This window comes from Podarcis vaucheri (genome assembly GCF_965113315.1).
Source record: "Podarcis vaucheri genome assembly, chromosome: Z".
Lineage (NCBI taxonomy): Eukaryota > Metazoa > Chordata > Lepidosauria > Squamata > Lacertidae > Podarcis > Podarcis vaucheri.
Genome location: NC_138758.1, coordinates 39,554,684 through 39,566,541, shown reverse-complemented (window position 1 = coordinate 39,566,541; position 11,858 = coordinate 39,554,684). Strand labels below are relative to the sequence as shown.

Below are 11,858 nucleotides of genomic sequence, written 5' to 3'. Positions count from 1 at the left end.
CCTCAGCCTAACCTGGGCACGGCCTCGCTCGGCCCGCCCCCGCCGCGCCACTCCGGCGCCCTCATTGGCCTGGCGGCCCAGGAGGAAGCGTCCGATTGGCTGGGCTCGCCGCCGCTCTCGCCTCTGAGTCTCCAGGCACTCGCCTTCAGAAGGGAGAAGCGGGAGGGGGGACGGGGGGGTGAGGGGTGTCACAGAGCGCCATCTTGAGGGCAAAGCGAGGCGTTGCTCTGAAAGGAGAGGCAGGTTTAACGTATCCTGCTAATCTGTTTTAACGGGTGTGTTTTTTCTTTCAATTTTGATATCTAACTTTTGATATTTTAAAAAGTTGTTGTAACCCGCCCTGGGACAAGCTGGTGAAGGGCGGGTAATAAATGAATATGATGGAGGTGGTGGTGGTGATCATTCCTGCGAACAGCAGGGAGGAATGGCTGAGTGGGATGGGTGTGGGATTTTCCATATACAGTATAATCTGATATCTTTATAATCATGATATGCTAATATAGTGAACTCAGTTATCCCAAGTGTAAGTCCATTTGCAGCCGAAACGTAAACCACCATGCACAAGAACAGGCATGAGGGGGGACCCTCAAATTTTGCAGAAGTATAAAAAAATTATCTGGGGGTTGGGGGGGGCGAGAAACCCCAAAACAGCACAAAGAGGTGTGAGTATGCTCGGTGGCAGATAATGTTGAGGCATGCACACTTTGGTGGGGGGAAGAAAACCAAGGGGAAGTTGAATGGAGTACCCTGGACCCCTTAGCCAACCCAGAATGAAACCACTGGAAGAAGTAAGAAGCCAAGTTACTGACCGGCTACAGTATCACCAATTACATGATATGTTAAATTAGATAAGAAAAAATGTTTTTTGGACCAAAGCTCCTCAATCTGAAAAAGAGCTATTGATGAACATGGAAAAAATATTGTCCAAAATGTATAAACTAATGTTGTTGTTGTTTAGTTATGTCCGACTCTTCGTGACCCCATGGACCAGAGCACGCCAGGCACTCCTGTCTTCCATTGCCTCCCGCAGTTTGGTCAGACTCATGTTTGTAGCTTCGAGAACACTGTCCAGTCATCTCGTCCTCCGTCATCCCCTTGTCCTTGTGCCCTCCATCTTACCCAACATCAGGATCTTTTCCAGGGAGTCTTCTCTTCTCATGAGGTGGCCAAAGTATTGGAGCCTCAGCTTCAGGATCTGTCCTTCCAGTGAGCACTCAGGGCTGATTTCCTTCAGAATGGATAGGTTTGATCTTCTTGCAGTCCATGGGACTCTCAAGAGTCTCCTCCAGCACCATAATTCAAAAGCATCAATTCTTCGGCGATCAGCCTTCTTTATGGTCCAGCTCTCACTTCCATTCATCATTACTGGGAAAGCCATAGCTTAACAACTATTATAGTAATGGGAAACAAAAGATGAGCTGGTTAAAGTGTTGAATACCCACTGGGCAGTGGATATAGGATATAATATAGACTTAAACCTCTGGGAGAAACTTTGGAAGAATGATCTGAAATTTACTGCATGCCACACACTGAAAAAGAATTATATGAAAATTATCCATAGATGGTATTTAGCTCAGATTGGCTAAGGTGTATTATGTGGAATCGGACTTATGTTGGAAATGCAAAGAAGTAGAAGGAACTTTCTCCCAGGTGTGGTGGACATGCAAAAAAGTTAAAGTATATTGGGAAATGATATATAATGAGATGAAAAAAATGTTTAAAACAACTCCCCCCCAAAAAAAAAAACCCCAGAGGCATTTCTGTTAGGAATTGTTCAGACAGCTGTTCCCAGGAGTCAGAAGAACTTAATTCATGTTTGCTACAACAGCGGCTCAGAATTTGTTAGCCCAAAATTGGAAAGTGAGATTGGTCCCTAGTAAGGAAGATTGGCAACTTAAGATAATAGAATATGCAGAATTAGCAGATGTAACAAGTAGAACCAGAGAACAAGAAGAACAGGTATTTAAAGAGTATAAAAATTTTGTCGAGTATATTGAAAATAATTGTGCACAGTTAAAAACGCTGGCAGTATTAAAGTAATTCGACAGTATAAATATTTTGAACTGATGTAAGATAGAAAAATTAAATTAGAAGGATATATTTAAATGTGCAGGAATGGTGGATAAGTTAAATGAACCTTGGAAGGTGTGGGAAGTCAATGAACTCATGGTATAATAAAATATGTTTAATTTAAAATGTAAAATTTGAAAAATTAATAAACATTATTATAAATAAATAAATTCATAATGCATCTCCATGTCCAGAAGATTGTCCCAAACATTAAGAAAGGAGGGAAACAGAGAAAGAAAAAAACTAGGAACAGAGGAATGTAGAAAAAAATCCTTATATTGAGTCAGTCAAGCCATTGGCTCGTTTAGCTTAGTTTAGTGGTTAAAAGGTAAAGGACCCATGACAGTTAAGTCCAGTCGCGAACGACTCTGGGGTTGCGGTGCTCATCTCGCTTTATTGGCTGAGGGAGCCGACGTTTGTCTGCAGACAGTTTTTCCGGGTCATGTAGCCAGCATGACAAAGCCGCTTCTGGCAAAACCAGAGCAGTGCCCGGAAACACCGTTTCCCTTCATTTTGATGTGCTTTCGAACTGCTAGGTTGACAGGAGCTGGGACTGAGCAATAGGAGCTCACCCCATCGCGGGGATTCCGATTGGCAAGCCCAAGAGGCTCAGTGGTTTTGACCACAGCGCCACCCGGGTCCCTAGTTTAGTGGTTAGACACAGCCATTCTCAAACTTGGATTTGTATGTTGTTGAACTACAGCTCCCACCATTCCCAGCCAGTATGGCCAGGGATGATGGGAGTTGTAATTCAAGAACATACAGGGACCCAAGGTTGAGAAAGTCTGAGTTAAAGGATTGGACTAGGAGCTTGGAGATGAAATCCCCACCTGGCCAATATGAAGCTCACTGGGTACCCACTGGCCAGTCATCAACTCTTAGCCAAACCTACATCACAGGGTTGTTGTGAGCATATTTTACAGAGTGGAAGAGCTATGTATACACCTGGAGCTTCTTGAAGGAAAGGTGAGCTATAAATAAATAAGTAAACAATACATGTCCCTTACCCTGACTGGCAGCAGCTGTCCAGGGTTTCAGACAGGTTTATCTCCTAACCCTAACTGCAGATGCCAGGCATGATAATGATTCATTCAATTTCTTACCCTTGCTTCACCAAAAGGTCCCAGAGCAAGTTACAGCAATTGAAAAATACAATAATTAAAACTGTTTAAAACAAATCAGTCACCAGAATTTTACCTGGAATCTTCTGCATGCAAAGCTGATGCTGTATAGTCAAGCTGCAGCCCTTCCTCTAAAGTAGCCGTTTGTCCTGCTGTACAGAGGGTAGTCCTCTATTTGAAAGACTGGCAAGGAACAGTTCTCTATTTTCCAGGCTGCCCAGTGCAAGTCCAGTTTAAAGGATCATAAGAAAGGAATGCAGCATTGGTCTTTGTTTTAAATTTTTTGGGTCCACGCACATAGCAGACACACCACAGAAAACCAATCATTCACCCTTCAAATTTAAGAAAAATTAATTGAGGAGAATTACACATTATTTTAGCACACAGAACAATCCCAAAAGCCATCTTGGCTTTTCAAATTATGGTACTCTAAATATTTCCTATGAAGAAGGAGATATATTGGAGAAACCTTTCCCAGTACAGTAGTTATTTTCACTTAAGAATCCTTCAAATCCTGTCTTAAAGGCATATTTGTGTATGAACAGGGTGGGCTTGTGAACTGGATTCAAGAACTAAAGTATTTACAATCACAAAAGAATGGCCAGGCTGCCCAGGCATAGCTGTCAAAGTTTCCCATTTTTTAAGGGAAATTCCCTTATTCCGAATAGGATTCCTCGCAAGAAAACGGAAAAGTTGACAGCTATGTGCCCAGGTAATGCAATCAGCAAAACATTATCAGGTATCCTGGCAGCCAGGAGAGAAGTCGCACTCAAATTTCTGTTGCAGACTGCCTCCTGTGGTGTATGTCCCCTGGGGAGTTGGGCAGCAAAAGCCACCCCCCCCCCCATTTTCCTACAACACCTTGGTTACCCATTGACAGTGAGCACTAGCAGTGTTGCATTAATGCAGCCTAGAGATGCAGCCTCAGTGCAACATCTTGTGTGCATCCATGCCACAGTGTTGTCCACATCATAATGATCTTGCATTTCTATGTTGTAAACAGCCCTGAGAGCCTTTGATGAAGTGTGGAATATAAAGCTAACGAATAAAATTATAAATAAATGACTTATGATGTTATCCACAAGGATTGGGCTGTGAGAAAGCTCATGTAGTCTTCCTGTTAGAATCCTCAATGCTAAGCAAATTTGCTCAAGCAGAGGTGGAATTTATTTATTATTAAATTTCTTGACCGCCTGCCATCCAAGGATCACAGGGCATTTTACAATATAAAAACACAAAAATACATAATGTTACAGATTTGGGGGTATCAGGCTGTTCTTATGTTCTTAAGGTCATATTCCAGCCAGGCCAAATAACTCAATGAGGCTGGTAAGAGGTCCAGCCTGGTGAGAGCTGTGCTTTGAATAGGGTGTGTGGTCTGAGAGGCCTGAGGAGCAGAGAGAGAGGCCCAGAGGGCCACATTTCCCCACTCCATGCCTGAGGTCCCGTCCCCCCCCCCACATACCCATGTAAAGAGTAATGTTCAGGAGAACTCAATTCCAATGAAACAACACACACAGCATCAGACTCCACATTGCCATTTTAGATGTTCCTGCTAAGTATATCATAACCGATGCATGACAAATTCCCAAGGAGACAATGATCCCAAGATGCATGTCAACAGTTGCTAGTTGAAAAATGCTAAATCTTGGTTTCTGAAGATAATATTCATGACTGCATTGTATCATTGTGTTTTTTATGAGACCATCTCCAGAAGAGTAGCAGTACTGTAAAAGGTAAAGGTAAAGGGACCCCTGACCATTAGGTCCAGTCGGGGCCGACTCTGGGGTTGCGGCGCTCATCTCGCTTTTTTGGCCAAGGGAGCCGGCATACAGCTTCCAGGTCATGTGGCCAGCATGACTAAGCCGCTTCTGCCGAACCAGAGCAGCACACGGAAATGCTGTTTACCTTCCCGCCGGAGCGGTACCTATTTATCTACTTGCACTTTGACGTGCTTTCGAACTGCTAGGTTGGCAGGAGCAGGGACCAAGCAATGGGAGCTCACCAAATAACAGGGCCTTCTAGTACCTTGGAGCTCAGGATGAAGAACCTACCTGCCGATGAGGTAAGGTGAAGCAGAAGAGGAAAAGGTGGAGTCCTGCTTGCCGCACCACTTCTGCCACTGCCAGAATGCCCCCCTCTTGCGGGTGAGACCAAGGCGTTCTGGTGCGCATCATTGTCACTTGTCATACCCCCCCTGCCACCATGGGGCAAAGAAGATGAACAGCAACACCTTGAGGAGCACCCTAGTTCTCCCTGAGCTGAGTGAGAGGGGGAGATGGCCTTCCAGTGGCATTGGAAGTGGTGGGGGCAGCAGTGGGGGGCAGGGAGCAGCATATTCCCGTTTCACCAAAAGGCGAAATGGGATGGGCCGCCCCTGTCAGGATGGAAACGCCTGTGAAGAAGTGTGGTCAGCGTGGTTGGAGTTGTAGTCCAAAACATCTGGATGCAGCCCTACACATATCTTTTCAGAAGCTCCATTGAGTTCAATGGGCCTCACTCCCTGAAAATATGATATCAAAGCCCACTTTTTTAAGGTGCCACAACACTATTTGGTAGCAGTCCAAGTACCTGCTTGCCTGGGAGTAAACTCCATTCATCTCACTGGGACTTAGATAAAGGTAAAGGGACCCCTGACCATTAGGTCCAGTCGTGGCTGACTCTGGGGTTGCAGCGCTCATCTTGCTTTACTGGCCGAGGGAGCTTCCGGGTCACGTGGCCAGCATGACTAAGCCGCTTCTGGCGAACCAGAGCAGTGCACGGAAACGCCATTTACCTTCCCGCTGGAGCGGTACCTATTTATCTACTTGCACTTTGACGTACTTTCGAACTGCTAGGTTGGCAGGAGCTGGAACCGAGCAACAGGAGCTCACCCCGTCGAGGGGATTCGAACCGCCGAAAGGTTGGCAAATCCTAGGCTCTGTTGTTTAACCCACAGTGCCACCAGGATTGCACTAGTTTCTCTTTCTCTTTTTTGTGAGTAGTCTTGAGCATTTTCGTGCAATTGTTGGTATATAAATAATGTAAAGAAAACAATTAATCCTTGGTTGCATCCATTAATTGTGGAGATTACTCTTATCTGGTAAAAGACAGCAGTATGCTCTCTTTTTAAATAATGATTTATAATAATAAAAAATGTAAAAAAGCCCACATCACCAGATAGCAAATGTAACAAACCAACCACAACCATCAAAACCAACAATTTTTATTAATATGCCTCCGTTATCAGGAGGTTTTCATTTCATTTCATTTGCAATTAGTTGATTGAATTGCGCTGCTTTCTAATTGCTAAATAATTCGATTACTATATTGATCATCCCTTTAATGCTCTTTATATAAATGCTTAACATAAGCCCCAGGAGAGGGGAGCAGGCGAACAGAATTCACAAACTGCAGCTGAGCCACTCATCTGGTTACATAGGCTAAACCATTACGAGAGGGGGAGACGAGAATAAGACCTTTTACTCTCCTCCCAGTCCCCCCCGCGCACTATGCGTTCATTGGTTGAGTCCGCCTTACCGGCTTCCTGACCCTTGCAGGCTTCCGTTCTTTCTTTTCGCTTTGGTAGCCTGGGATCGTAGTGGACGCCATGGTGAGTGTGGGGCTGTGGGGGCCGTTTTAATCCGCTTGCATCAGTCCCTAGAATGAGGTTTTGGGCAACGGGGATGGATGGGACGGGACGAGGGAAAGCTGGAAGATTTAGGCGGCACGAAGAGCTCGGGTTTGGGTGGCTTTTAAGCGGAAGAAAAATGGCCGTTTGTCTTGGGTGGTTTTGTTGGGATTATTGCATTGTAGGGGGTTGGACTAGATGACCCTTGGATGCTTTTCCAATTTGTGATCCTACGAAATGGGGAGCTACGTCGGGGGCGGTATTGCGATACGGAGGTCCGGTTTGAGTAGGCGCGCCGAGTCAGGCTTAAGGGAAGAAAGAGCCCCGATGTGGGGAGGAAAATAATAGTTTACAGGGTATCGGACTGCGCAGCTTGTTTTCTTGATTGTCTGGGTGAAATGTCAGTGGATTATTATTTTATTGTTGGAAGCTGGAGAGCTCCTGGTTGGGTACGTGAAGTCTTTTCTCACGTTACATCGTGGCACATCTGGGTTTGTTGTGACAAGCATCCTTGTTAATGGTTCCCCAATAAACTTAACCCGCCTTTGCACGTGCACGTGATCCTTCTGATGTCTGTAGCATCAATTCAAAGCGTGTGTGGCCCAACACTGAGCGGTGGAACAGAGGTGCTGCTTGCAGGTGGTCTCAGGTTCAGTTACCCAACCTTTCCAGCTTTTCCAGGTCTCTGGTGTCTACCTGGTGTCTGTATAGACCCCTAACAAAAGAGATTCCATCACTTTCCAAGGATGTTACAAAGTTCTGCCACATCTGTGGGCTGATTTTTCACTCTGGCTGAGATGTAAGAGCAGGATGTGTTGTGTTATAGGTAGCCTAGAGTATATCTATGTTCTGCAGTTATTATTTTTAATGTTAATGCCTTTCGGTTTTTTGCACATCTCTTATCCAAACCTTGTTCCTCACTGAGTGTTACTAATGCATGTTAAGAGAATATTGTTTCAAATCTTATCTGGTGTCTTTAAGTGGGTGCTGTGCCAGTTATCCTAAGCTAGGCCTTCTAATGCAGATGTAGCCACTGTGATGCCCTGAAGATATTCTGGGGCAACTCCTGTAATGCCAGGCCATTGGGCATGTTTGGTAGGGTTGGTGGTAGTGAAACATTGGGAGGGCACCACAATGTGTAACTGGGAGCACAGAATGCTTCCTTTGGAAATGCATGTATTCCCCACCCCATATACAGGGGGGACCACAGAATTCATGTCCTGTATGCCTGAGACAGCAGAATGAGCTGCCTTGAAAGCCCCTCACTGATTTGGATGCCAGGGATCAGTAATACTAATGTGTAGTTTGGCCCCATATGCAGTACAGTGGTACCTCGGGTTAAGTACTTAATTTGTTCTGGAGGTCTGTTCTTAACCTGAAACTGTTCTTAACCTGAAGCACCACTTTAGCTAATGGGGCCTGCCGCTGCACGATTTCTGTTCTGATCCTGAAGCAAAGTTCTTAACCCAAGGTAATATTTCTGGGTTAGTGGAGTCTGTAACCTGAAGCGTATGTAACCCGAGGTACCACTGTACTGTATACTTTTAAAGCCACTTTAAACAGTCATGCCTTTCCCCAAAGAACCCTGGAAGCTGTAGTATGTTAAGTGTTCTTAGCGCTGTTAGGCCTGTTTCCTCTTGGAGCTACAATTCCCAAAGTGGTTTAACAGTCCCTCTTGCCCTGGGGAGCAGTGAGAGTTTTAACTCTGTGATGGGAATAGGCATTTTCTTACAACTCCATGGAAATAGCACCACTGATCTCAGATCATTCCCAACAACTTGAGGGTTAAAAAAAATAAAAAAATTGAAAGGGCTTTTAATATATTTTTTTTATTGTGGTATGCAGGTTAACTTTGGTCCTCAAGAAGATTTTATACAGTGGTATTTCAAGGACAAAACAGAGAGCGGCCTTAATTGACTGGGTTTTATCCAGCTGCATTCTACTTACAGTATACCATTGAAATGAATGGACCTTAGTTAATCACATCCTGATCTGAGTAGAACTGGGTACAACCCAGTGAATTCCTTTGTCTTGCTCTGATTCCATGTTCAATCTTGTTCCTAGGCCAAAATCAAAGCCCGTGACCTACGAGGGAAGAAAAAGGAAGAGCTGCTGAAGCAGCTAGATGACCTCAAGGTGGAACTCTCTCAGCTGCGGGTCGCCAAGGTGACCGGTGGAGCAGCCTCCAAACTTTCAAAGATGTGAGTTCACCACCACAGCTGTGCTACAAGCCCTGACATTTTGGGGACCTGAGTGCCTGATATTTGTAGGCAGAGCCTTTCACTGTTGGAAGCTTGCAGCCCTCCCTTTGTCGTTTTTACGCAGAGATTAAATTTGCTGCCTCCCCCCACCCCAAACTGCCAAGCTTTTAATGTTTCTATGCATAACTGGCAGCCTCTCAGAGCAGCAGGGAGAGTGCCTGTTTCAGACTGGTACAAATTGATGGGTCACATCCATACAATACATATAAATCACTCTTACACCGCTCCAAAGAATCCTGGGAACTGCAGTTCATTAAGGCTCTTTCAACAACTCTCAGAATCCATAACAGACTACTGTTCCCAGGATTATTGAGGGAAAGGGAAGCGACCATTAAAGTGGCATTATATGCACGATGTATCTGCATCTATGGAGACAGACCTCTGCTTAGTGAGTAACTCTGACTGCTAAATTTATCTTCTGTATTCAGGAGCAGTACACCTTTGATTACCAGACATTGAGGGCAAACACTCACCTTGCTTTTGATTTCTCTCTATGGAGATGGGTTGGTCACTGCTGAATAAAGGAGATTGCTAAATGGATCATTGGATTCACTCATTTCTTAAGCTGAATAGGGCGGGTTGGGCCACCCAAGTAACTGACACCACAGCTCATTAGTATAGCACTACTTTGTTCACTTGAAGCCATTTTACCCACTTACATTTTTAGCTGACAAGGCTAACACGGGCTTATAGAAGTTCCTGCCCTAGGCTTACAGTCTAAAAGACACAACACAAAAGAAAAATGGATGAGTTTGGAAAGAGGAAAAATAAGCAGATACACTCTTCTGACTGTGTGTTATCCTTCAGCAGTAATGAATTTTAAGTGTCCAGTATGTTGGAAAAACTAATGAATTCAAGTGCCGGCTTTTGGCTGCGCTTTGCACTGAACCGTAAGTCTCTCTTTCTGCCCCTTGCAGCCGGGTGGTTCGCAAATCCATTGCCAGAGTGCTGACAGTCATTAACCAGACCCAGAAGGAAAACCTCAGGAAGTTCTACAAAGTGAGTCTGGAGTTTCATTTAAAGTTTATTTTTCTGTGGCCCACCCTTTTTCTTTGCTTTTGGTGGATCAAGAGGGGGGTTGGCAGCATGTTCATAATGGGTTGCATCAAATGTTGGTAATACTCAAAAGAGCAAACCCATTGAAATGAGTGCACACGTCTTATGTTAGGCCCATTAATTCCAGTGGTTCTGTTATGAGTAGACCTTGGTTGGATGCAACCTATTAACTCTGGGAGGAGCCTTAAGTGGAAGGCAAGTTGGATAATCTCAATATTGGGGGGACGGGGACGTCTTTCCAAAGTGCCAGAGATTGCAAGGCTAACACCCAGCACTGCTCGAAACTCCATGGATGCAGTGTGAATCTGTACTTGCTAAAGCAGCCTCCTGCTGGATAACTTTGGCTGGGCCATGTGGTCTAAGCAGTTGTCTAGTAGGTACACAATGCACTGAGGGTGTCGTACTTCTGAGCAATGGTCTGGGCCTCTGGGTAACCTTTCTATGGGCCGATGGCCAGTGATGTAGCTCTTCTGGAAATCTTTCATCAAAACACATTTTGGGTGGTGCGGAGATACGATTTTTGTAAGCAAAATTTTAAAAACTAGACAAGCGTCATTAATTTTACTGTGTATGAGTATCTGAAGATTTTCAGGCCACAGCTCTTCAGATTATGCATGGAGAGCATCTACTCTGCCTGCATAAGGTCCCAGGTTCAATCCCCTGCATCTCCAGGTATGGTTGGTAATGTTCCCATTTGAAACCCTGGACATCCACTCAGTGTAAACAATGCTGAGCTAGAGGTATCATTGGACTGACTGAGTATAAGGCAACTCTCTCTGTGCCAGTTTGAGTTGACCAGGCATGAAGAACTTTTGGCTCTCCAGGTGCTGCTGAACTACAACTCCCGTCATTCCCAATGAGCACAGCCCAGTGGTCAGGTACGATGAGGGTTGTAGTTAAGCAACATTTGGAGGACCCAAGGTTCTCCATCCCTGGATTAGACATGCACTGTTCTTCAGCAGTTGGTATTGAGAGGCTTAGTGCCTCTGATCCTGGAGAGAGCATATAGCCATTACAATGGCTAGTCCTTTTGTAGTGTTTGTATTTGCCATAGGCAGCCAGGCAAGTAGCCTTCACCAAGCCTTACTGACACAAAAGTGGTCACATTTTTGTGTACCCAGAATTTCAAACTGCAGCTGCCTCTGTTTTTGTTCATGAGGTCTCCTGTGTCTCTTCTAAAAGTCCATTCTGAGCCTAGCTTCTCTGTTCTGCAAACAGGGCAAGAAATACAAGCCTCTAGACTTGCGGCCGAAGAAGACACGTGCCATGCGGCGCAGGCTAAACAAACACGAAGAAGGTCTGAAGACCAAAAAGCAGCAACGAAAAGAACGCCTGTACCCGCCTCGGAAATATGCTGTGAAGGCATGAGCCCTAACTGCAGCATTTTGATCCTCTGGCCAGCATTTTCCTATTAAAAGTGTTTTGGCTGTAATTGCATCTCGTTGACGTGGTTTCTTGCAGCTCTGGGAGGGTAACACAGGGTTTTTTGAAAGATGGTCAGATTTCAAAGATATGCTTTTGATGATAATACCATTCATGTAGAAAATCTTGACAGTGCGGGGGGGACGGGACACTTGGGAGCAGTGCTTCCTGCATTGTATGAAGTTACATCAAAAAATGATCAGAGTGCTATTTCTTCCCTTTCTCACGAGCCAAGGCTTGTCTGTTATAAGATCTAACTTGTGTGGAATTTCCACACAAGCAGCAAAGGACCTGCTTTGCATTCAGTAGGACCCAGGT

General features: G+C 44.9%; 1 protein-coding gene across 1 annotated transcript; it reads left to right on the top strand.

Moving 5' to 3' along the window:
- The first annotated feature begins 6,658 nt into the window (after window positions 1-6,658).
- On the top strand, window positions 6,659-11,550 carry RPL35 (ribosomal protein L35). The gene is made up of 4 exons (XM_082208009.1): window positions 6,659-6,783; window positions 8,866-9,002; window positions 9,980-10,061; window positions 11,337-11,550. Exons 1-4 carry the CDS (start codon window positions 6,781-6,783, stop codon window positions 11,484-11,486), a joined length of 372 nt encoding a protein of 123 aa, XP_082064135.1. The 5' UTR covers window positions 6,659-6,780; the 3' UTR covers window positions 11,487-11,550.
- Window positions 11,551-11,858: the final 308 nt, after the last annotated feature.